Here is a 25,346-nt window from a genome sequence, read left to right as displayed (position 1 = left end):
TCTCCATGAAACCATTTGCGAAAATGTGGCTGTGTAGGATTCTTGAAGATGAGTAATCTTATTATTGTTGCAAGGAACACACGGGCAGCACATAAAAACCATTCTGCTTGTTTGCCTCAGCCACAGACAAAAAATAATGCAGGTCATCAATGAATTCTTTCGAACGTCGGTCAGCATTGTACATCCATTGCCGGTTCATCTGCATTTTAAATAAATCGATTTGAATTCTTTACACGTATCGAATAAATAAAATATATCAAACCTAAATTAAACTAAATGTAACATAACATGAATAATTAAAAGATCTGCAATATCCATCATACATATTGATTAATTAAAAAGAGTACTTAATCCATTACAGAACTTAACAAAGGAGTACTATACATGAAACTTAAAAATTCGGACAACAACACATAGGTTTTCAACCGTCCTTGCGTTGGAACGCAGAATGCTCTAACGGATTTCTTGCTGGCGCAGAAGAAGATGGCGGAGCTGAAACCTCCGAGTTTGGTGGTGACAAACCGTAACGTCGCAATAAATACTCAAGATCAAACGGAGGTTCCTCGCCCCTTGCCATGCATTCTCTATATTCTTTTTCCAAATAACGGAGCGCTGCCATATGAAAAGCACTAGGTTTTTTGGACCGACGACCTACTCGAGTTGTGCCCTTCTCTCTAGAAGGACAACGATCACCCCCACCAGTGCCACTCCCTCCAGCTGCTGAAGTCATATTTTACTGAAAAATACCATTATTTTCCACAAAATTATAAATTCTTACCATTACAATGCAAATATTATTTACTATTACAATTACAATGATCAGATTAATAACTCTTGCAAATAACAATGAAATCATATAAAAAAGATGAAATGTATCATTAATTGAAAGAAATCTCTAATTAATCGAAAGAAATCTCTATAACTTCTAATTACTTTGACACCCTTCAGTTCCAGGAGTACACTCTTTTCAATATCCAGAAACCCTCTAGAAGAAAAAAACCCTTTTATTTCTGAAAATGTATATGTCAGTAACCTCAACCCTGCGGTGATGACACTGCCTTTCGGGGGGACACGGTGTGGTACAAGAATGTCACCAATCGGCCAGTCGCAGCACCAACATTTACGATTAATAGGCACAGCACTTGGCACAGGCAGCATGCTCGTTGATATGCTCTCAGTACAACAACGGTCATGCTAACTGTGTCAAATGCTATCTTCTTATCAATCGGAAGTGCTGGTGATGCGACCAACCAATTCGCGACGTCCTTATAGCGCATCGTGTATCCCCGAAAGGTAGTGCCATCACTGTTGGATGGAGATTAGCGACGTATACTTGTTTCGAAATAAAGATTTTTTTAGCTTCTAGATGGTTTCAATGTGAGCGTAAATAAATACATCACTAGAGTGTCAAAATAATCCATTCATAATATACTCATTTCATTAATTCATTCATGAATACAAAAATCAACTATCCATAATATGGTCATATATACAAGTACATCACATGAAGTGTCTACACTCATTCTAAAAATTTCTACTATCCACATACTCATCTAAATCTAAAAGAAAATCACACCTACATATGCAATCTAAATGTCCAAGAAATGAGCTAGCTACACATTTTCTCTATTTCTAAAGCATGAAATGAGCTATACAAGCCAAGGAAGAAGAGAAAAACAAGCCCCAAACGGGGAATCAAAGATCTTCACAAATGTGGTGAAGAAATGAGCAAGAACTCCTCTCTCCTGAGCCAAGAACAGCAAGAACAAGTGAGCTGAATGGCTCGGGCGGGGGGAGAGGGAAGGGGATAAGGGGGCCAAGGAGTTTTGTCCCGGTTGGAGACACCAACCGGGACAAAAGGGGGGCCTTTTATCCCGGTTGGTGGCTCCAACCGGGACAAAAGGCTGTGCGGGCCTTTTGTCCCGGTTGGAGCCACCAACCGGGACAAAAGGCCACCCTTTTGTCCCCGTTGGTGCCTCCAACCGGTACAAAAGGCCCCTGTCCCCCCCCCCCCGCTGTCCCGGCTAGCCGTTGGACCCGGGACAAAAGCCACCTATTGTCCCGGGCCCAAAGACTGCCGGGACAAATGGCCTGGAACAAAGGCATGTTCTGTAGTAATGTCATAAATATATAGTAACTGCAAAATGGTTGCATTGATTCGATAAAGCGCATAAGGAAACCATACATGTTGCGGTTTCCCTTAAGAATCGATTTCAACTTGTGTTTTGTCAAAGCATTTGGATGAGTACGGCCATATACATAGGATCAAGTTTTAATGGATCATACCTGTGCAACATAAAGTAACAAACAGCCAGTGAAATTTAAGTACAAATTTTATGTCTAGAAATGCCTTGAAATTGGTGGCTTTACAGACACCTCGCTTTACTGTCATATTCCCTCTGTTACAAAATAAGTGTTGTTTTACAATTTAATTAAAGTTTATCCCACAAATTTTTTTTAGGTTGTACTGAGATCCATCTAAGACCATTCTCAATGCATAGTTCAATGGTACAGTTACGAAGATAGAAAAAACTCGGCAACCGAGACGAATGAATGTAATGGAGATGAAACTCCTCTTACATCTTACAAAACTTTCCCTCCTATCTTTTCATAATAACCCTATCATGTCAGCATTGCTGATGTGACATACAATTTAATACTCATGAAACCCCATTGACATTGGACTAATATTAAAACAATATTAAGTACTAACATAAAATTGTATAGAAAAATGTATAGAGCCAAGCAAATGTTTAGTAAATGCTACTTTTCTAGTTCCAATATATATGTACTCAAAGAGCATCCTCAACCTTCCACGTAGGATAGTTTTCACAGCATTTATTATAACGCCACATATAACTCTTAGCTTACACAAAATAGGAATTTTTGTCCATTAACTTTATTCCGAGGGTCAAGTTCGTCCCTCAACTATCAAATTAGCCAATATAGTCGCTCAACTTTTGTTTTGAGGTCAAATTCATCCTTGTACTGACCCTATGCTCCATAATAACAACATAAGATAAATCCAAAAAATTCTTTTTATCCTTGGTTTCTTTTACCCTCTCAATTTAGTGTCACTGTTTGCTCATCTTTTGGCAACATTTTATATGGCAGTGCATAGTTATGCAAAGTAGCTTTAATTTTACTCTCCATAAGTCTGCAATACAATATGATGCATGCATAAATAAAATTTTATGTTCCAAACTAAATATTTTATGATGTTCAGCTCCTAAATGAATTTAGAAGGGGGAGGAACCAAGGGCAAAAAGGTCTTTTTGGACAAATCCTATGTTATTATGGACTATAATATGAGCATAAGAATGAGTTTGACCAAAAATAAAAGTTGAGAGGCTATATTGGTCTATTTAAAAGTTGAAGGATAAACTTGACCCTCGAATCGAAGTTGAGGGATTAAAATGCCTATTTTGTCTTTAGCTTATGTGGCACCATAATAAATAAGTGCAAGTGGACTGAGGAAGAAACTGGGTCTCATGCAAGACCTAGTGCCAACACGTAAACCAACACATGAGACACTACAAATTGTACATGGGAGTGAGGTAGTGTCTTTATAATAAATGGAGAACAAATATGATAGCCGGAGAAAAGAGTGTGGGTTTAATAGGAATTCACACCAAAACATCATTGGTTGTAGACTGTAATTTCTAAAGGTGGTGTCTTGATGATATGATAACATAGACATTATCCACTACCCATAGACACTATGGGTTAGAGCAAGTTTAATAATAGAGCCATGTGTTTGGCTATTAGCCAAGTTGTAAGAGCTAAGCAATACAATACACTTATCTGTCTATAAGAAAATTTTTATTTCATATTCCATCTTCTCTTTTCTAGTGCTCCTCACATTCATTTAATGTATGGCCCACCACCTGCATATGCTTATGTGCCCAAGTTGGTGCTTGCATGAGAGGCAAGCTCTCCTCTCTCTCCTTTCTTCTCTCCACAACAGGATTTGATTGGCTATTGTACTTGCTCTTAAGATTACCCTTAGGGATCTAGAAACCAAATAAACAATATGATTTTCAATTACAATTGTTAAAAATAATTAGGCATATGCATTGTGTTGACACAATTTTTGACACGTGTCAATCTGTTGAGCAAGCGGCTGATAAAGAAATGGGTCGGCACTGGAACGAAGGATGAGAAGCACATTGGGCCTTTGGGCCAAGATAGGCATCACAGCTGGTGGAGCTGAAGAAAGGAGCCAACAAAATTGTGTTGGCAAGTTACCTTATAGATTTTGTCATTTGTGTTAGACAAGTTTTGTTTTCTTGTAATTCAAGTCAAATCTCGCTGTATTGGCAATATGGTCTAGGTTTAGGCTATAAATAGCAGACCTCCGTCATTTGTAAACATTGATCAACCTCATCCAAACAAAAAACAATTACCCTTATCGCATCTACTTTTCATGTCGACAACTTTGCCAAACCTCTAGTTGTAGTAGATTTTTCTCTTTACGAGTTCTTCTCAGCCGAGACGTTCATTGTTTGTTAGTAAGTTCCGAGTCGAATTGCGTAGATAGGCCCAGGTTGACGGCGCATCGCTTCTTCCTTTGTCTATAGCGCTCAAGTTAACGAGCAATTAAATCCGTCTTGGGGTTTTAACTTGTTCACAATTTATAGATAGAAGCTATCAATTTGTTAGATTAATCCGCTTAGTGTAGCATTTTGTTGCTTTCATCACAAGTTATTGGCAATTGCTTAGATCTTGCAAGGTTAATCCATTTAATTAGTTTGTTTTAAGTTCTTACCACAAGTTATTGACACCTGCTTAGATCATGCTAGGTCAATTCGTTTAATCTAGTTCGTTTTAGATTTTTGTCACAAGTTATCCAGCCTATATCTGCTCTCTATCGGCTCCCTTCGTGATCTCACAGTCATAGCCGATTGGATTTGGATCTAGGTGTTGCTTGCAGGCTACGCCTAGGCGCAACTTGCTCCCTTGAATCAGTTGTCGGATAGCCGATTGTTTATGTCACCAATATCGACTGGCTAGCCGATAGCTCCTTAAATTTAATGTCTAACTTCCTTGTCAATTGTAGGTCAAATTGACTGGCACTCCAAGCGCACCATACGTGCGCCGATCGGGTTCGGTACAACAGAGCGAATCAGATCTCTCCGGCCCTAGCGTACGTGGAGCCTGAAGATCCGTCTGGCGGGATTTTTGCGTCAGCACATTGGGTATGAATGGTGTTAGTTTTCTATGTGTCTTTGTAAAGAGTTCGTAGTGAGACCCTCGCCACTCGCCAAAGGAAGTGTTTAATGGCCTTGCAAACTCATACAAAATAGGCAAACATGATTTGTGGTGAAAATGTATGACCTCTACAGAGTGTAAAACCGATATATCATCCATGCTCATGATCATGAGCAGTTTGGACCCTCCCATGATAATTGATCTTTAGGAATAATTAATTTATGGTTTACTTGGTTTTGATATATATGATGATGATGTATCTTTTATGCTTAAGTGGGTTGGTATAAACTTATACCTAGATACTATATTTTTGCTAATAAAATTTGACCAACTAAAAATGCTAACTGCAATAAACCTCAACCTTTCCTTGATAGATTTGCATCTTCCCCCACACGGTGAGTACCAACCATAAGAATACTCACTCTTGCCTAATTGTTGTTCAGAAGAAAATGTGGAAGTGGAAACTTATAGTAACTTTGAGGAGTTCTTGGCGCATTCACTGGTCAAGTGCCTGTGGATGAAGCTTTGCAGCAAATCTCATATAGGCTATCGGTGGAATGTTCAAGACCTTTTGAGTCTATTTTTATTCGGAATGTAACAATATTATGCACTCTCTTTTGTTTAGGTTTTGAACATTATCTTTGATATATTTTCTTATGATGTCTTTCATAATCATGTAAACTTGATCCTGGCAACATATGAGATACATCTAGTTCCTTTACGAAACTAGGTGTGACATACTTCTCGGTGATCATAGCTGTGTGTTTGACTGCTTCTTGAACATCATCTGCACTGCATCGACCCACAATGTCCTGTCATGGCACTGGTCCTATCTTGGGGTACTTTCTAAACCTTCTCTGATTTATTTTTGTGTTCGTGTTTTAGGTGAAATTCATATGAACACAAACACATGTTTTCTTGCCACAAGATCACTAAATTGTATCCTATAATTGCTAGTATTACTTGAAATTGAAATATGCTAAAATTTGCTTAATTATGTAACACCGTGTCCCTGTGCATCGCCCACCATGCGCCCCCCTCCGCTCCTCTGTCTCCCGATCATGCCCCTCCGCCACATCGATGCGGAGTTCGTGGGCTGCCACCGGTTTCATCCTGGCCAGGATGAGTGGCGGGAGGAGGAGCGGCGCCCCCTTCTCTTCTCCTCGGTGATGTCATTCTTGTGGGCTGTGGCCTTCTCTTTCAATTCCATATTTTAGGCATCCAAGCAAGAATTGCATTGAACTGCTTCTTATGATTCCAAAGTCAATATCATGGTTATCGAAATAGAAGAATTTAAATCATGCCATTTCAATGTCATGGACAATTTGGTATTGAACCCAATTCAATGCCATATCTTCCAATATTGACATCCAAACAAAACCTTATAGCCATTCAATTTTTGGAAACTCTCAATGCTGTGTGGGCTCACTCTATTGGATCCAAAGTTAAGTGGCCGATTTTTAATCAATTGTTATGTAGTCATTCTTAGCTGATTGATATTTGGAGCGTCCTGTTTACCCTAGCAAATTGACCCCGACTCATTTCGAAGAGAAAAAAAAACAACTCAGCAGGACTTAGAAGCCCACCCAGCTAGGTTTAGGGCTGCTTTAGGTTCAAAAACTAAAGGCCCAGCATTACTCTAGCCCAGCCCAACTCGGCCCTTTCTTCCCAGGTGAAACTCGGGAATCCTATACATCCTTCGGAAGATTTTTCTTTCCCACCTTCTACTGTTTGAGATTCGTATAAACAACCATAGCCCTTGTATCCACTCAAACTCTAACTTCCTCTCTCACCTTCTCTCTTCCCTACCGCCGCCGCCTGCACCCATCCCGCAGCAGCGCCTCCTACTGCGTCGCTGCCCTCCTACTTCGCACGCCGCCTGCTGCGCCGCCGCCCTCCTGCTCCGCCGCCGGCGCACTCGCTGCAGCGCCTCCGCCATGCACAACCCTCCTACTCTGCCGCCGCTTGTTGTGCTACTACCCTCATGCTCCGCCGCCGACGCCAGAGAAGATGGAAAAAATGTTAAACGGGTTGGAGACAAGTGTTAATGGACCTCAATGCACTTATAAAGGGTTAATTAGATCCATGCCATTACAATTTTGCAAGTTTTCTGATCTGCCATTACAATTCACCTAATCTGAATGATGCCATTACAATTCTTATCTTCTCTGAGGCGTGCTATTTTATACGAATTTGATGCTCTCAGGCCCACATGCAGGCGTCTGTATTACCGTATGGACCAAAATCCCCTACTATAACACTCTCACTCCACTCACTGACATCCGGCCCCACATGTCATCCCTTTCCTCCATCCATTCTTCTCCTCTCCTCTGTTCTGCTCACCGTCGTGCGCCGAGCAAGCTGTGCTTGTGAGGATGCTGCAGGGGCTAGCTTGTCAAGTCCAGTTTTGAAGGAATAAACCGAGCAATAAATCATATGTGCACCAGGATCAAATTTAAACACATATGACGACAATAGCAAATAACAGTAACAATGCCATAAAGTACCAAAGTTAAATTTGTTACAAACCAAGCTGAAAGTCATAAATATAAATAAATAAGTATTTCAGTTCGCATTTATGCTAGCAGCGGATACTCCAACTCCATAGGTAGCTGACTGGGAGAAACATACGCCTAGAAGTCCTAAATATCCTCTGGGTACTCCTCAAACTGATATTGCTCTGAATAGTGTAGTAATAGCAAGGGTGAGCACATATCGTACTCAGCAAGTATATTGGAAAGTAAATGACATGCAAGGCTTACAACAAGGAACAAAGGCTGGCTGATCAAAGCGGTAAGCATTTTAATTAAATCATTAGCAATTAATTACTAAGCATGTATGATCCAACCCACATTTATGAAAAGAATAGTAAAATTGAATAAACAAGTAACTTGGAACAATTAAATAACTGAAACAAAGCAATGATTTCCATTAAGTTGACATGCGAGGGTCCGAGCCGCTCTTGACCGTGAGCATGGCTGATATATCAGTTTTCACTCTGCAGAGGTTGCACACTTTCACCACAAGTCGTGTCTCCCTTTGTGCCCGAGGTAGCTAGCCTCTTAAACACTTCCTTTGGTGAGTGGCAGGGATTCACTACGAGACCTTTACAAAGACTCCCTAACCAGAAGTAGCCCGCTAAGGTTTCAGCAGCTGCGTGGATGAACCTCCCCTAAGGCATGACCAATTCCCCAAACATAGAACGCACCCTAGGCAGGTAGCGATCATCCCATCACAGGCCGCCATAAGCCTTTCGGTAAGCCACTAATAAGCTAGAGACATCTAATTAATCAGCCAAGACCAGAACCATGTAGTTCTTGTGGTTGCGCTTTTTCCCGAGTAGTCGCTTCATGGTTGATTTTAATCAAGTTACAAAACATGATATTGTTCCAAAGAATATATACTGAAGTCTCATGTCTCAAAAATGATGTTGTATAACCCACCCACAACCATTATTCAGCGGCTAAGCATACTCCCCAAAAGACTTTGATAAAGAAAACCCGGCTAATCAAGGACAAGAATAACAAATAAGATAAATAGGTAGTCTCCCATCAATTAATGCATGCAAGGTTAAGTAAATATTATTGGGATAAAAAATGATCAAGGAAGATACTTACCTTCTTCAGTCACTTGCTATTGGTCAAACTCTTCAAAGTCTTGATCTTGGAAGTTCTCGAACGGCTCCTCCTCTATACGTCACGTACAAGCAAGCAATACAAGTACATACAAGCAAACAATGGAAACGAATTAAAACAGTACACCAATCATAGAAAAACAGAGATAAAAGGTTTAGAAACTAGTTCTACGCATTACAACGATCGCAACGGTACCAAAAACGCTTAAAACAGAGCTAAAACGGTGAAGTTACGCTAAAAACAGTGATGCAGGGACTTGGTTGCGAGAGAAAAATATTTTTTTTGGGAACGCGAGAGAAAAATATTAAAACGGGTTAAACAGAACTGTTTTTTAATAGAGGTGAATAGCGGGTGGATTTTGGAGAAAAGTAGGGGGTTTCTTGCAAAATTGCTATGGTTGACCGGATGAGCTAGGTTTGACTGGAAGTAGATCTATTGTGCGCCGTGGGATCTCAATCCGACGGCCGGGACGATCTGGCGGCAGCGGAACGCCGACAAGCAGCGGCGCTGCATGCCAGCGCGACGGAGCATCGTCAGAGCGGCGACAGATCGACGATTCTGTGCGCTAAAAGATTGCACGGGACGGTGCTACGGCTCCAGCACGGGACGGGGGAAGCCAACTAGGCAACGTGAGCACACGGAGGCGAGGGTCGACGGCGACCGGCAGTGGCGGATTTCCGGCGAGGCCGAGCAGGGGCCTGAGCACATGGAACGACTTCGAGACCGAGAGGAAACGAATGAAGAGCTTACGGGGAAACCTCCTAGCTACCTGAATCAAGCGGACGGCGACGTGAGAAGGAGATTGGCGACAGCGTGCGGCAGCAGAGCTTGCGACGGTGGGTGAGGGGCCCGGGTCGCGCAGAGGGTAAAAGGGACCGGGACATGGAGCCGGGTCGGCCTCGGCGTGCGCGCTGTGGTCCCAGGCGGAGGGGGCTCGAGTCCGAGCCGGACTTGGCCGGAGGTAGAAGATGACGGGCGGGCCCTACTCGTCAGAAAGTGGAGGAGAAAAGAAAGAAAAAGAAAAGAACACCTGAGTCGGGACGTGCTGGACCAAAAGAGGAAGGAGGGAGATTGGGCCGGCGGGGTAAAAGAAAAGGGAAGAGAATGGGCTGGCGGCCCAGGAGGGGAAAGATAGAGAGGAAAAGGGAGAAAAAGGGAAAGAAACAAAAGATGTTTTTTTTCCAAAAATTAAAAAAATTAGTAGAAAATTGCAGAAAAGTTAAAAAAAATTAGAAAAAATCTAGGAGCTTTAGAAACTCGAGCACAAACATACAAAAATAGAATATGCACCAACACGAATGCAACAAATCAAATTATAGCCTATAGTGAGTTTTCAAAAGTGCAAAAAAAATTCTTATTGAAGCTAGAAAATTGTGGAACTGAGTTAGACTCTTCTAAAGCAAAATTTAGGGTATTACTGGGCTTCTCGCCTGCCTCCGCGCGCCCACCTCCGCTGCCTCTACATCGCCGCCGCCTCGGGTACGCCGCTTGGAGCGGAGCTCGCCACTGCCGTCACTCCGCGGCCGCACCACCATGCCCCGACGCGCCTGCGAGGCTTGCACCAGCGCCTCCGTGCCGCCCCGGCGAGGCCACGCCTCCGCGCGCGCACCGCCGTGGATGCCGCCGTCGACCACGTCGCCACCTACTATGAGCACAAGGCCCGCTCGAGCACACCTTCCTGTGGACCTGCGGAGCGGAGGGGGGGTGCGGGGGTGTGGACGGCAAGGTGCGAAGGAAGGTGCTTTCACAGGAGGTGTGAAGGAAGGTGCTTGGAAGGCCAGAACGGCTAGTGCGCCGCCGCCTTCCAAGCGCCCTCCAATCTCGACGCGAGCGGCGCGACGTTGGCGGACCGGCGGTGCGGAGGCTTGCTAGCGCTGGGGCTTCTCCTTCCCGGGCAACAACGTCTACGGGTGTGACGGCGGGGACGTGGAGACGCCGTTTTTGGAGCAGGAGAGTAGGCGGTGCGTGCCCCAACTGAACGTCAGGAAGGAGAAGTCGTGGAATTGAGTGCGACTGCGGGAGAGAAGAAAGCCAGGTTGGAGAAGAAAGGAGGAAGAAAATGACGTGGAGCTCATATGTCAGCAAGTGGAGAGAAGAGAGACAACATGAATATTTTTGGATAGAAAATACGGAGGCCAAGTGGATAAGAGCATGAAATACGTATAAAATGGCACATCTCAGACAAAGAACAAATTGTAATGGCATATCTCTCCATAGGTGAATTGTATATGAGAGAACTTGTAAAATTGTAGTAGTATAGATCCAATTAGCCTCAGTATAAATGATTGCCTTATCTACATGTTGATTGCCTTATCTACATCATATACATATAGGACCCCAGGCGAAACTGCGCCGTCGGCTGTGGAGTTCGGAGACGCCAATCGGCAATCTCACCCAAATTCCGTCGGAAACTAGCCAGCCACAGCCACCGCACCCATATCTCCCTCGCTCGCTCGCTCGCCGGGGCGCGCCAATGGCATCCACCGGCGCCGACGAGTCAGCTGCGGCGGCGCAGCCCAGGGCCGCCATCTCGCACGTCATCTTCGACATGGACGGCCTCCTCCTCGGTATCTTTTTTTGTTCTCCCCCTTCCTCCTCTATTTCTTGGATTCAATGCGAGTTTCTTGGCGCTCGGTTCTATGTGTCTGGTGGTGCTGCAGACACGGAGGGCTTCTACACGGAGGTGCAGGAGAAGATCCTTGCGAGGTACAGCAAGGTCTTCGACTGGTCCGTCAAGGCCAAGATGATGGGCAAGAAGGCCATCGAGTCTGCGCGCATCTTCGTCGACGAGTTCGGCCTCGCCGGCCTGCTCACCCCCGAGCAGTTCCTCGAGCAGCGCGAGAGCATGCTCCAGGCGCTCTTCCCATCCTGCATTAAGCTGCCAGGTGAGCAATGATGAACGCCTCACGTGTTGACGATTACTGAAGGAATGCTCTATGTTAACGATTTCTTTTGTCCGGTGAATCCCTGAGACCTGGGAAAAGGTAACTCAAAATGAACGAACTTGAGCTGCCAAAGTTTATCTATTCACTTGTAATTTCCTATGTTGCTTTGGGCATTTGGTTGCTTTTGCTTCTGGCTCAATGTTGTTCAAAGTGAGTAACTGAACATTGTCTAGACTAAATATTTAGCATTATTCAGTAACATCCCAATCACACTTTGTATGATGTGATTTAGTTAGGTGGTGCCAAACAAAAATGGCTAAGCAGTGTCTTCTGGTGTCAGCCCTGTATCATTCATGTTGTCTAAATTCCATCTTATACTAAAATCAGTGTCCTACTATCTTCATAAACAGGAATTCAGGGTGTTCTACATTGTTTGTTTTGCACCAGGCCCAGTTTTGACTTTACATTTGTCCCTCTTGAGACAGTGTCATGTAGCAGCATCCTATAACTGGTATTTTTAGGCATGCATATGTCTTACTAACTGATGGCATTGTTGAAGAAGAAAATCGGTTATTTTACATAGCTTGTCAAGTTTTTATAGATTTAAGTGACTTGTGATTGCCATAAGTTATCCTTCAAATTGTTATAACATCCGGAGTATAGCATGCTGAATTGGATATATTGTACATTTATTTTAGCAGATAATGAAACCTGTTACCTGCAGGGGTACTACGTCTGGTCCATCATCTTCATGCCAATGGAATACCAATGGCTGTTGCAACAGGGTGCGTCTTTACATTTTCTTACCCATTTGATCTTGGTCTTGTAAACTACCCTTTCTGCGCTGCTCATTGCTCTTTTAATAGAATATATGAATGATCTGTTCTTTTTTGTGGCCTACAGATCCCATAAAAGTCATTTTGCACTGAAGACACAGAACCACCAAGAGATGTTCTCCCTGATGCATCATGTTGTCATGGGGGATGACCCGGAGGTGAAGGCTGGCAAGCCATCTCCTGATATTTTCCTTGCTGCTATGAGGAGGTTTGAGGTATTGGGTTTGACAATATTGTAAAACCTGTAATTGCAATGTTCCTCTAGGATACTGCGCCCTAATTCACTTGCATTACATTGTTTAGGGCAATGTAGAACCCAGTAAATGCTTGGTTTTTGAAGATGCACCATCAGGTGTAGCAGCAGCGAAAATTGCTGGAATGTAAGTGGTTGTTTTTATTGTAGGTACTCTTTTCACAAACATTGCTCTCTGCCTACAAACTCTGCTTATTATGCAGGTCTGCTGTGATGGTCCCAGATCCGCGGCTTGATGTTTCGTATCACAAAGGAGCTGACCAAGTTCTCAGTTCGTTGTTGGACTTCAAACCCAGCGAATGGGGCTTGCCGCCTTTCAAAGAGTAGACAAATTCCGTATGATGATTTTAAAACTGAGGAACGAGAGAATTTCAAACACTCACAGCATTGATCAGAGAAATTCCATAAGATGTTGCACAAGATTCTGTTTATCCTAGGCCTTAGGCCTTAGCAGTAACAATTTGAGCATTTGTTGTCTCGTATTCTGTGGAAGAAAACTACATCATATGACTTCCCTTCAATGAAGATCTTATGAATATATAGATGTTCATGGATGTCTTGGGTGTATCCAATGGTATCAGCCAGCTGATAGCTCTAAGCTGGAAGAGAGGTGAAAAAACAGCAGCAGCATAGTATTAGGCCCTAAGAGTCAGCAGGTACCTATAAGCAAATAAATTTGAGGCTTTTACCTTTATGCCATTACAAAAGTTCGCGTTTACCTGTATGCCACTAAAAAGTTCGCTCATACCTGTTTGCCATCGCGCGAACTTTTCTTTACCTCTATGCCATTGTGAACGGAAGTAGCAGTAACGGGGTTAACAGAGATGGGAAAAGACGGTTCTACCCTTCTGCCTTGTGGGACCCATTTGTCAGCCAAGCTTTGTTCTCTCTATCTTGTCTTCTCTGTAGAACGTCGCGTGGGGCGACCGCCGCTAGCGTTGGCGCCGCCGCGCCGGAGAGCTCCGCCCCGGCCGCCGCGGGCTTGCGGACCCGGTAGCACTCCACACTCATCTGCCGCCGCATCGTGTTGTCGTGGAGTGCCCAGGACGGCTGAGCGCTGTCGCTGTTCGCGCCGCTGCCGGCAGCTCCGGGGACCGTGGTCCCAGGCATGGCCAAGCCAACCGCAGCAAGACTCAACCCATCCTAGCACGCACAGACGCGCCGACGCGCAGCTGCGCGGCATCGAATTGAGCAACCGGCTGTGCGCCGCTCGCGCGTGCTCTGCCCTGCTTGGAAGTTCTTAGCTTGATGATCTCACATGACGTCATGGCTACGCTTTATGGCCGTTTTCCTTCAAAAAACAAATCTAAAAATACTATTCCAAATACAGAATATGCTTCTGAGCTCCATGGACCGGCCGCCTACGACATGTTGATGACGAGTTGACGACGGCCGACGCCGAGGCCCGGGTGGTGGCGGTGACATCGGCGACGAAACCACACAGCGCGTCCACCTCCCCCGGCCGGTGTGCAGCGGCTTCAGGCAGCTCCGGTGGTCCAAGCCGTGGTCAATGACGCAGAGACTCTCGACCCCGGGGCTTCGGTGGCGGGATGGGAAACCTGCCGCCGCGACTCGTCGCCCCCCCCCCTTCCGTGGCCCGAGCAGTGGGCGCAGACCCGCCGTAGAGGGCAGTGGTGCGGTCGGCGGAGGATCCGGAGCGCCGCCATCGTCGTCGAGCCGGAGCTCAAACGCGAGGGCGAGCGCGGCCCACTCGAGCACGAAGATGGTGGCGCCGAGCCTGCCGACGAGCTTCAGAATGACCTCGCCTCCTCCCTGACGTAGGACCGCAGCTCGGCGAGGAAGTCCGCGGTGCGGATGAAGGCGAGCAGCGTGGCGGCGCCCTGGAAGATGGCGGTGAGGACGGCGCCTGCAGTGTGCGCGGCGTGCGCGCGGCCCGCCCTGCGCCGCCGCCCTCCGTGTCCGTGAAGGAGCCCGAGCAGCCAAGGGGGAGGTCCGAGGGAGGGGCGAGGGAGGACAGGGAGAGATGGAGTACGAGATGGGCTCGGGATGGGGCAGGGAGGGGCTCACGGCGACTGGATGAGTCAAGGGCAAGATGGAGAATTTCATAGGTGGGTCCTATTTGACAGAGCTGCAAAACTGTTAAGTTCTAACGGCAGTTAGACGGAATGGCGTATAGGTAAAAAAAAGTTCGTGCGATGGTATAGAAGTACGAGTAAACTTTTTAGTGGCACACAAGTAATTACAAACTTTTGTAATGGCATACAGGTAAAAGCCTCAATAAATTTAGAGCCAGCAAGGAGGTTTAAGCCATTATTGAATGTCGTGCAGTGAGATGGAAGCACGTTGAAAAATGTTATAGACTATGCTAATCTCTGGCTAGCTATTCACTTTTGCTACTGTTCACGAAGTAAAAAACTACTTTTGCTAGTTTTAAACGACCCCTTTGGAGGATGCCTTAGGAGACGTGTCGTGATAGAAATTTATTGGGAGATGTGCGAGACCATCTATTCTTCTAACGCTAGCTCTTCATTTGATACACCTTTCAACGTTTAAAATACTAATTTAGCTAGCTCTAAGCTAGACTGTTGCACAAGACCTTAGTGTCCTCTACAAACACATACTCCCTCCGATCTAAATTGTAGGTCGTTTTAGCAAATCTATTCATAAAATTTTCCATGCAGCTAGATATATAAATGCTTGGTCGCTTGCATGTATGCAGCAAATCAAACAATCAGTGAATTAAGGATGTCATAGATATCCCAGCTGTGTCACTCCCTACCCTTTTTCTTTTCAAAATTCAATGGTAACATTAACCGAGCTATATAGTTATTCTGTGCGGCAATTCTGACTGCTGCCTGCTGGTGAGCTAGTCTTCTCATTGCAAACAACATAAGATCATCCAATATTCACAAATTTTCTCTTGAAGTTGATATTATACATGAAGAATGCCCAAGGGTGATACGACAGTTAATGATAAAGTCTACCCATCGCGGGTGACAAAAAAGGAATTCCTGGTGGTCGCCGGCACAACCACCTCCATCGACAGCAGCGTGTGCTACAGCTTGAACCCCAAATGGCAGGTTCCCACCTTCTCAAAAAAAAAAAGGCAGGTTCCCATCTGTGTTCTCACCAATTACCGTGGCTCATTTACAGTCTATACACAATCCATCTATTATTAGTTCGTAAGACAGCTGGAATGAGCAAAACCAACAAAAAGAAATACAGATTAATTCCCTTTGCAAACAGTGTACCATACTCCCATACTAAAGTATCATGACAACAGGGAAATATTAGCCAACTCACCATGTATAGATTTGTGCTTGACTTATGTGTCGTCAACCTATCGCCAATACTGAGCCCATCTATGGATGGTCTCAACCATTTGAGGGAACAGAGCGCTGACACTTTCATTGATAAGATCCTGGAAGAAATGTATAGCCTCCTCATCATCCAGATCCAGCCGGAATTTCTCCTGGAGCTGATTGATGATGCACCACAGAAACAGAGAACATGTCATTTTGACTGCTTTTGTAGAGCTGACACTCAACTTGTAAAACCCAAATTTACCTTGAGACCTCCACTTTCATCAGCGGAGATATCTGGAATGCCTGACCGTTCCATCAACTTGAACAGATTCAAAATGAGGCTGCTAGACTTTCTTAGAATGTTGTATGCTTCACAACAGTAGGATTTGAATCTTGTATAGTATTGGCTGAAACACAAATGCAAGTTTTGACAGTACATACCCATCTATTGAATGAGTGAAAGTTCAGATACTTGACAAAATTGTTCAACTAATTACCTTTCTGCACCACCCATGGCCTCAACCATTTCTTTACACAGTTTCATCGGTGGTGGAAATGGCTTTGGATCTCGACCAAGGATAAAAGCAAAGTCAACATGGAAAAGGCGTCCATCATCTGTTAGGAGAAGATTATCCAGATGCCTAGAGAACACAAAAAAATGCAATTACTGGTAAGCCCGTATTTGCATGTGTTGTATCATTGTTGACAGTAGACATTGATGACTTCATGTGTAAGGAAGAAGAGGATGTTCAAAACAAGCTGTGTCAGCCAGACTTGAACATTACAACAAAATGTCCTTATCATGAACGTACTTCCATTAAAGCATGATAAGCACTAGCAAACTAGAGTTATTATTTAGAACTGCAACCACGAATACCCATGTTTAGCTACATAATCCTAGCTAAACAAAATAGAAATCACATAAAATTTCATGCGCAGACAATCATCACAAAAGAAACAAATAGTGAACAGATAAATAAGTTCAGGAGAACTCATCCAACTATCCAATCTTGCTGTTTGTAATAATGTAATAATTGCTTGGTTTATTGCAGAGAGCTGAAATCAAGGCTTCTAAACAAGAATGGTGGCTACCACAGAGGTACTTCAAACCAGAAGGCATTAAAAAGACAAACCTGTCTCCAACCCCCAAAATATATGTAATGACAGAGTAGCCAGCGCAGCTTTTTATGAAAGTCTCCAAACATTGAGCTGTTATACCGAAAGGACCATCCTCATCCGGATGGAACTTCTGTAGGTAACTTGTAATACTGCGATGTTCTGATAGAATCTAGGACACACAATACTTGAATCAATATAGCTATATTCATGAAGTTCGTTGAAATAAAGCCTAATAATGAACTGAAGCTAGAATTTGTAGAACGCTTCATTGCAATGGAAAGAATACAGTGGTATTTGGCAACCAGACTACCATTTACCATGTTACCTGTGCTAGAGAACTGGAAGGAATAAATTCAAGCATCCCTTCATCTTGTCCAGTTGCAAGAACTCGATATGGAGTAAGGTGCAAGTCCAGATTTTCTAACTTGAGTAATCGGTCCATCAAAGAAACTGTTTGAATGACCTATAATCATAAAGAAATGATTAGCTATGATTCTCTCCCATTCAAACACTATGTCAATGGATGCCCTTGAATACGTTACAGCTCACAATGTTTTGATCTATTCAGATAAAGTGTTAAGTTAATAAGTAATTGATCAATATTAATTACTCTTTTGGAATGTCAAGCACCAAAACAACAAAAAGATGATGGTATCGTGTATGGTATGGAACAAAAGTAATGAAACATTCATTGCATACCAATTGATCTTGCCGGAGGTCATCCCCCTTTTTGTAAATAATCTTGTATGTTCCCCCATTTGCTGTCTTAAATGTCAGGCGCAGAGGGTTCAAAGCACTTTTAAATATAGATGATTCTTGAGGCACAACTCCTGTAAGGAGAAGAGTTGGTGCTAACGGTGAACGAATTGGCTGGAATCAGTTCAAAAGAAACAAGTCAGTACTTATAGCTACTAAGCAAAGTTAGTCTGCCACAACATTTTCTAGCACTAACAGACAATACAGATTTACCTCATCGAAGTTTGTAAGCTCACTGAATACTCCTGATAATAACTGCCTTAATTTTTCAATTTTCTTTTGTGCACTACCACGTACATTTCTTACATCCTTCATGATAGAACATAACTGAGCAGTAAGGTCTGTCTGCCGCGTTAAGCTCTGCCACAGTCGAAACCCATCTTCATCGCCATCCTCCCTACCAACCAACTGTTAAGAACAGAAACAACCATATATGTTATGCAAAGTTACAAACTGGGAATGATATAACCAAGAGGATTGTGCAAACGGAATAAAATCGTACCTTCATCATACTATTTTCAAGCATGTCATATGTACCGTAGTATCGCCTTGCATATGCCGGACTATGAAGCTCAACTAGTATATACCACCGAAGGAAGCTAGCAATTTCGATGTTCGACAAAGCTGGAATGGTGGGGGGTGGAGATCACAGTATAGAAACAGTTTTGTTGGGGCATTAACAAACATAAGCTGACGAAAGGTCTGCTAGATAAAATTTCTGCATATCATGCAAGCTAAAAGTTTGCAGGGAAGACTCAATCTTGCATCAGGCATCAGCAATAATAATATTAAGTGTTTTAAGTTGCACTTGCTTCCTACTAATTCAAAGTACAACCATGGTAGTCTAGCCAACATATGTGCACATGAACAAAGTGCCATTTTTTCTCCTTTTGATAAAAAAGAAGAATTATGTTACTTCATCAATTTCAGGGACCAAGTGTAGTAGATGGATATGCGATCAAATATTTACGTAGGCATTTAAACATACCACGGTTTACAAGAAACAGTGCCAAACGGGACTTGTCAGATCTTTCAAACCGAAGAGCTTGCACTAACTGGAGTAAATAACACTGTAATTCTTCATCATCAGCCCTTTCAAGTACACTGACAGCATAACCGCGGACCTTTGCACAAAAAAAATTGTTTCCTTAAAGAATAGGTCATGAGATGATAAAGCACAAAGCCAGAGTTTTCAGTCTAATTATTGAATTATGCATTAGGAACTGACATAATAGGATACTCATTTATAATCTTAACTCATTTCACTCAGGAATAAAACTTACTAGCACCAGTGCACGAACCCTTTGAAAAAGAAAAAAAGAACATCAGGAAGCAGACAAGAAATCACAAATGGAAGGGCGCATTAGATCATCTTATCCAAATGATACAGGTCTTGGATAAGAATCTACAGTGCAGTAGAACGCTGATAACTCTTTACTGCAACGACATTCAGGGTATCAAGTAAGAATACAACAAGGTGGATAGTAAATGGTGCGCCAGATAAGCAATCAGCAAATATGCAGAGCAGCAAACCTGTACCCAGGTGAAAACCCACCTCTCTCTCAATGCTGCCAGGTGCAGCTTTGTGTTAGGCTACAGGTAGGTGGAGAAGTTTGGGATGAGGATTAGAAGAATTGGAAAGGATTAGATCTGAATTGGAGAGAAGAGGAGGAATTGCATTTAAGGAAAGAAGTAATTGTCACATAATTGCATTGATGCCTCTCTTTCATTCATTCTCTCCTGTCTTAAATGATGGTCATGCCCGCAAAGCATACACACGCAACTCATATCCATTCTGGGCCATTCAGCCACCTGACATGCCTTAACTCATGGACATCAGTAGACTACAAAAACCCCACAAATTGCGCATCTTTTTCCTATATAAGCATGCTGATTTCCATAAAAACAGAATAAACTAACACAACAAACATGGATTAAAGAGGAGCAGACATTGCTTTCATTACACTGGAGAATGATGGGACATAAAGGGAACCTACAGCAAAAACTGAACAATGAAATTTGCCAAAAGAATGTATTCTTGTTGACAGGAAACTGCCATAAAAAATCCCAGAAGAATGGCATCAGGATTCAGGACTAATTCACGTAACTGAACAGAGGATTAACAAGAAACATTTCTTAGTAATCTAACAAAAATCTACAAACAAGTAAACATAATAAAACCATAAAGATACAGAAATAAATGTGGCAGACAGCATACTTCGTCACTTTCAAAATCCGGTGAGAGAAGCTCTAGTGCATCAGCCACATCAATCGTTTCCCACTTTCCAATCAATTCAACAGCTTGCTTAGCTTCCTGCATAGCATTATCACATTTTGGATTCAGACAATGCAGTGTTCACTACTCCAAAAATAACACTAGACTCTTTCCAGTATGTAATAGAAAATTTTGGCATGATGAAAAATGTGACATCAAATAAGCCAAAGGCAGACTTGCAGTACACTTTTATGTGTATATCACTTAGTAGAGGCAGACCAAATATGACAGCACAAAACAAAAGAAGCACTTGCACATATAGGTTTCTTTTACTAACTTGGTTATCGCTCCAATCCACTGAGCGGACGAATTTCGTTAGAGCTTTCTTCTCAGACATCAAAGAGAAACGAAATTTCCACACCAGTTGCTTTTCATCCACCTCTAAAGTGCGTGTAGGAGGAAACTTGATTATTGTTTGTAGTAACCTACACAGTAAAGACAAAAATCAATCAGGATTATTGTTTGTATTATTGTTTGTAGAAACCCACCAACTGCACATCACTGTTAACAGAAATGACAGACTTCTGCTTCCAGCGTCTCCTAATTCATTCAGCTGGCATACTAATGTGGTTCTCACAAGTTCATGCCCACAGGACATAAAAGTTAAAGAAGATTCCTCACAAAAGATCATACATTGAAAGCAGGAAAAAAAAGGGGGAAATAGAAAATAATACAACTTGCACATACTTTCGCTCATTTGAGCTTGGTTTTAGATCTCTATCAACTATTCCACGAGTCAAGCTCCTAGCAAGCTTTAACTGCTTGTGCTCGGATGGATTGGTTCGTCCGAGTTCAGGGTCCCATACAGTGACCAGCTCGTTTGATAACGATACCGGAGCCGGAATATAAAAATTTGCTCCAGATTCCTGCATGGACTAAAAAGAGTCAGCATTTATCCAGCTAAGATGAACGGTTACTTTTCCTATAACTTGTAGGCACAACTCATGTTCAGATAAATATTACTCAAGGAATTCAAAAGATGAATTCCTCCAACTACAAAAAACAGCATGGGAGATTACATTGTGCACAAAAGCTGCAGATAAATTTTATAACAGTAACAGATAAAGAGTCAGTCAACTACATAGTGAGTTAAAGAAAAGAATAGCTCAGTACCATTACATAGATAAATGCATAATAAGGGTGAGCATGTTAACCTGGAAGACAACTCTGTGTTCAAAACTGCACAATTCAATAACCAGGCTAGGGTACAAGTTGGCCTTCCTCTCACACTCTTTCTCCTTAGCTTTTTCCATAGCACTGAAGGCAAGACGATCAAGCCAATCTACATGATGTATCTGCCCTCTCTCATACTTGTTAACAAGCCTCTCCAAACGCTCTATCTCACCCCTCTCATTCTTAGGAACCTAAAAGTTAGATAGGAAAAAAACAGTAAGTGCACCTTGAGGGAATAGAAGTAAACAAGTGCAGAGATTAGTTGAGAAGAGAACTGTAACAGATGAACCCAGAGTGCAAGAAAGCAAAGCTGCCTGTTACCTTGCCAGGGGTTGTGGTAGGGACTCCTCCATCAGCCTCCTTTTTGGGCCATAGCCGCAGCTTCTGCCTTCCTGTTTTAAGTTGCCTTTTGCTGTTGAAAAGGAATATGGTAGCTCCACCAACAATCTCAGGTTCCTCACCAGATGACACATCCCACACCTACATGGAAGATTTGAAATAAAAAGAAGCTAAAACTCAAGGGAGACCATAGGGTCGGGAAGTGCATAATCATCTTGGACACTGATAATTTGATTAACAGGATTTGTTAACACATGGCAAGCCATTTTTTTCATTAGGTGTAGCTAGGTTACTTCCTAAAATATAGTGTCCAATCACTACTGTCAAGGTATAACTAGGGCACTAAGATTTGATACATAACTCATGGTGATCTCCAATGAAATTGACCATGAAACACATCCTCCTGTTTGGTTTATTCAAAGTGCACATTGAAATCATACAATGTCTCCACTTAAATGAGAAGCCAACATTTTCTACCAATCAAAAGTACAACTGAACAACACATTGAGTATGACACAGACTAACACAATTATATTAGATTAGATTAAAAAACATATTTAATTTGTTTGGTCTTCATTTTCACAGGACCCCCTCCACATTTTTGCTAAACAATATTGACCTCTGATAAACACAAAAATAGAATTCCTTTCATTTACAATTGACAGGAGTGGTGCACAAAATACGAATCTAAGAAATATACCGTAAAAGCAAGTTGTGAGAGAGAAGTTAGGTCCCTGTACTTGGTACTAAGTGTTATCAGCTCATTCCAACAGTACGTCGGTCCTGAAGGTTCCAACCTAGCACGAGAAAAGTTGTGCATTATACTAAAAGAAACAGAACTGCTCACTACAGATGATTACATAAAAAGAACATTTAATGTGTCTTTGAGTGCAATCAATTGGTTGATACTCCCTCCGTTACAAAATTTAAGAAGTTTTAAGTTTTCCAAAGTCAAACTCCTTTAACTTTGGCCAAGTCTATAGAAAAATATATTAACATCTATAATACCAAATAAATATTTGTTTATGAAGGTTTTTGGTGCATTTTTCTGTAAACTTGGTCAAAATCTGAGAACTGACTTATGACAAAGCTAAAACACCTTACGCTTTAAAATCGAGGGAGTTTATTAAAAAAAAGTGTACCTTGTCTTTACGGGCAACCCAAATAGTATCCCATCCATGTATAGCTTGCACTCAACAAAGAGCTCTGGAGCCTTTTGCTGGGTCAACAGGATATGTTCTGGAAACAAGGAACATAATGATTTAAGAAATATACATGAATGACAAAAAGGAATAATATGATGCATATTAGTAAAATAGAAAGATTTCTTTCTTGGTCAATAATACAACAAAAAAGAAAAAATGGCCTTTGTGGATGGAATGCAGAGGCAGAAGCACGGATGATTGAAAGTAAAGACTGGATAAGAAATAAATATGGATCGGTGCTGTGTAATAACAGTGAAAAGCACTTGAATGCAGTCATTAAACAGCAGAGGAAATTACAGGGTCAATTGGATTGGGATCACAGTTGGGGCAAAATTGGGAGTGAAAAAAAAAGGAAAAAGATGGGGGTTTTGAAGCGGGTGGTAGCATGGCGAGCACATCAGGCCAAATTGGCGAGCAAATTGAAGGGTAGAAGAGAGGTAGTTGTGATATACCTGCGTGGAGGACGCGGAAGGCGAGCGGGAGGCTGATGTCGCAGGACAAGAAGAACCGGAACTCATTGCCGCCGCCGACCATCTTTCGGTACCGAAGAACCGATATCTTGCGGGAGAGGAATTCGAGGAAGGGGTGACGGGATCAAGACCGCGCGGAGAGATTTAGGTTGCTTGGCATGGGCGGCATGGGGGCCGGAGGAGGAAAAGAACGCCGGGGAGACGCGGCGGCGGGCGGGCAGGGCGATTGCGGCGGAGGGGCGACGAGTGAAGGGATTGCCGTTTCTTCCGATCCTTTTCTTTCTGCGCGTGCGGGCGGCGGTCGTGGCAACGAGGAGAGGAGAGGAGCGGCAGCGGCGGAGCGTGCCGGCGAGGGGACGGTGGTTGCGTGACTCCAGCTGCGAGAGGAGGGTTCGCATGGGTGTGGATCAGGGCAGGCTGCTGTTGTGTCCACGGGTTCGACCCGAACCCAACCCACGCCGCTCCAGTCCAGGACTCCAGGTTCAGAAGAAGCCCACCCGGCATGACCTGTTCATTTTTATTTTTTTGATAGTGGCATAATCAACCTTCAAAAAAAAAGATAGTTGCATAATCTGTTCAGGTCCACCCATTCTTGAGCCCAGCCCATTCAACCCGAAGAAACACGGCCCATAAGTGACGGGCTAACGGCTGTGTATTGTACTGATGAGAAGAAAATTGTGTCCCATTAAAAAGATTCAAAGATTTAAAAAAATACCATTGAGTTGATTTGTAGTATCGGCGTTAGCTGCTCCGTGGGGCTGCTGTGGTCGCACGGGTGACACCAACAGACTTGTCATCCACTACAGATTTTATGTTTTTGGGTTTAAACTGGCTCATAGTTATTTTGTTCTGGAATAATTTTTTAATTGTTCTAGCAATAAAAAAATTGTTCGGGTTCCGAAAAGAAAATAGTTATTGAGCCTTGAGCGATGGTTTGACTGACAGTAGTCCAAGCGACTTCTAACATTTGCGTGCTCCGTTAGCTGTGATTAAAAAAGAAAGAAAATCACAAAACCCACCCCAACTCACGCACGCAGCTGTTATGTTGTTGGAATGAGAGCAACTAACGTAGAGTTAACAGACATGCTAGAAATCAATAATGCAGCACTCTTTGGATGTTATTTTTATATAGTTCAAACTTTCAATGGTATTTTTCTAAAATTTTAATCTTTTAATGGTACAGACCCAATTTTCCCTATTGTATTTCGATTTTGAATTCTGATTCAGTTCCAAAGGCTCACAGCTACTAGTCCCTTTGCATGTTTTATTAGTTTTATCCTAAGCTACAGATTTTTCCCAACTTTTATCAAAGAGACACTAGATAATACATCAATGAGACGGTACATAATAATTAGTGGGGCTGTTCATTCTGTTCTATGGTAGGCAATATGCCTATCAGCAATGAGACATATGTAGACTTCATCAATCAAAAAATCTGCCAAACTCATATGGTAAGGTTGTGTTCCTGTATTTATAGGGTGGAGTGTCTATACATAGTTGTGAACGACTCTGTCCATATTTGCTTCGTAATTGACGCAATGTGTATTAGCAGATCAAAATTAAAGACGAGGCAGCACAAGGTGTTTCACAAGTCACAACTGACTCACAAGTCACAACTGTATTGTTGCGCCTATGCTTCTCCCGTGATCAGCCATAGTGGCATACACTGTCGCGCAGCCAATTACGGACATTTGATCAGAAAAATGATGTGTTTTAAAAAGTAACGGACACGAGCGAAGTAGTTTGCACCTTCCTGCTGAAAACCTGTCATTTTCAAGTTTCGACTTTAAATGTTCGGGTTTATACATAAGTAAAAGAAATTAACACACTCTGTTTTGCTTGACTCCGAGTCGCCTTGTTCTCTGATCAATCTAATTTCAGGACTAAAACCGATGATTCACCACCATATCTTTACACATAATC

The 25,346-nt window shown here is 42.8% G+C and overlaps 2 protein-coding genes and 1 pseudogene across 7 annotated transcripts; 1 reads left to right on the top strand and 2 right to left on the bottom strand.

The window, feature by feature from the left end:
* Positions 1–11,114: 11,114 nt before the first annotated feature.
* LOC120711891 ((DL)-glycerol-3-phosphatase 1, mitochondrial-like) lies at positions 11,115–13,374 on the top strand. 2 transcript variants are annotated; one of them, XM_039997571.1, is made up of 6 exons: positions 11,165–11,413; positions 11,507–11,731; positions 12,456–12,516; positions 12,635–12,782; positions 12,871–12,947; positions 13,024–13,374. In XM_039997571.1, exons 1-6 carry the CDS (start codon positions 11,320–11,322, stop codon positions 13,145–13,147), a joined length of 729 nt encoding a protein of 242 aa, XP_039853505.1. In that variant the 5' UTR covers positions 11,165–11,319; the 3' UTR covers positions 13,148–13,374. The 2 variants fall into 2 exon arrangements, with proteins under 2 accessions (XP_039853504.1, XP_039853505.1); XM_039997570.1 differs by having other exon boundaries at positions 11,115–11,731; positions 13,024–13,362.
* On the bottom strand, positions 13,208–23,879 carry LOC120711890 (phosphatidylinositol 3-kinase, root isoform-like). Of its 5 annotated transcripts, none has more exons than XR_005690517.1 (19): positions 23,406–23,821; positions 22,891–22,987; positions 22,449–22,545; positions 21,731–21,889; positions 21,391–21,600; positions 20,924–21,102; positions 20,514–20,661; positions 20,180–20,275; positions 18,950–19,085; positions 18,464–18,585; positions 18,175–18,369; positions 17,905–18,075; positions 17,531–17,668; positions 17,220–17,374; positions 16,584–16,727; positions 16,349–16,493; positions 16,085–16,259; positions 15,899–15,972; positions 15,672–15,868 (listed from the first exon to the last, which is right to left on the bottom strand). XR_005690517.1 is itself a non-coding variant. In XM_039997569.1 (18 exons), exons 1-17 carry the CDS (start codon positions 23,485–23,487, stop codon positions 16,122–16,124), a joined length of 2,412 nt encoding a protein of 803 aa, XP_039853503.1. In that variant the 5' UTR covers positions 23,488–23,821; the 3' UTR covers positions 13,208–13,419; positions 16,085–16,121. The 5 variants fall into 5 exon arrangements, 3 of the variants coding, with proteins under 3 accessions (XP_039853503.1, XP_039853500.1, XP_039853502.1); XR_005690518.1 differs by having other exon boundaries at positions 15,899–15,935; XM_039997569.1 differs by lacking the exons at positions 15,672–15,868; positions 15,899–15,972 and adding an exon at positions 13,208–13,419.
* Positions 14,114–15,042, bottom strand: LOC120713303 (annotated as a pseudogene).
* Positions 23,880–25,346: the final 1,467 nt, after the last annotated feature.

The sequence above is a fragment of the Panicum virgatum genome, chromosome 6K (assembly GCF_016808335.1).
Source record: "Panicum virgatum strain AP13 chromosome 6K, P.virgatum_v5, whole genome shotgun sequence".
NCBI classification, from domain to species: domain Eukaryota; kingdom Viridiplantae; phylum Streptophyta; class Magnoliopsida; order Poales; family Poaceae; genus Panicum; species Panicum virgatum.
Note: the sequence above shows the minus strand (reverse complement) of the source record. Positions and strands in the feature narration are given on the sequence as shown.

What these genes read in the sequence shown, in the direction of transcription:
- LOC120711891 (XM_039997570.1), top strand. Translation starts at nt 11,320, where the DNA reads ATGGCATCCACCGGCGCCGACGAGTCAGCTGCGGCGGCGCAGCCCAGG. An exon ending in CCAATGGCTGTTGCAACAGG is followed by an intron (nt 12,517 to 12,634) that starts GTGCGTCTTTAC and finishes TGTGGCCTACAG; the next exon opens with ATCCCATAAAAGTCATTTTG. An exon ending in GCAGCGAAAATTGCTGGAAT is followed by an intron (nt 12,948 to 13,023) that starts GTAAGTGGTTGT and finishes CTTATTATGCAG; the next exon opens with GTCTGCTGTGATGGTCCCAG.
- LOC120711890 (XM_039997566.1), bottom strand. Translation starts at nt 23,487, where the DNA reads ATGGTCGGCGGCGGCAATGAGTTCCGGTTCTTCTTGTCCTGCGACATC. An exon ending in ACTGTTTCTTGTAAACCGTG is followed by an intron (nt 18,586 to 18,949) that starts GTATGTTTAAAT and finishes CCACCATTCCAG; the next exon opens with CTTTGTCGAACATCGAAATT. An exon ending in ATTTTGGGGGTTGGAGACAG is followed by an intron (nt 16,728 to 17,219) that starts GTTTGTCTTTTT and finishes TGTGTTCTCTAG; the next exon opens with GCATCTGGATAATCTTCTCC.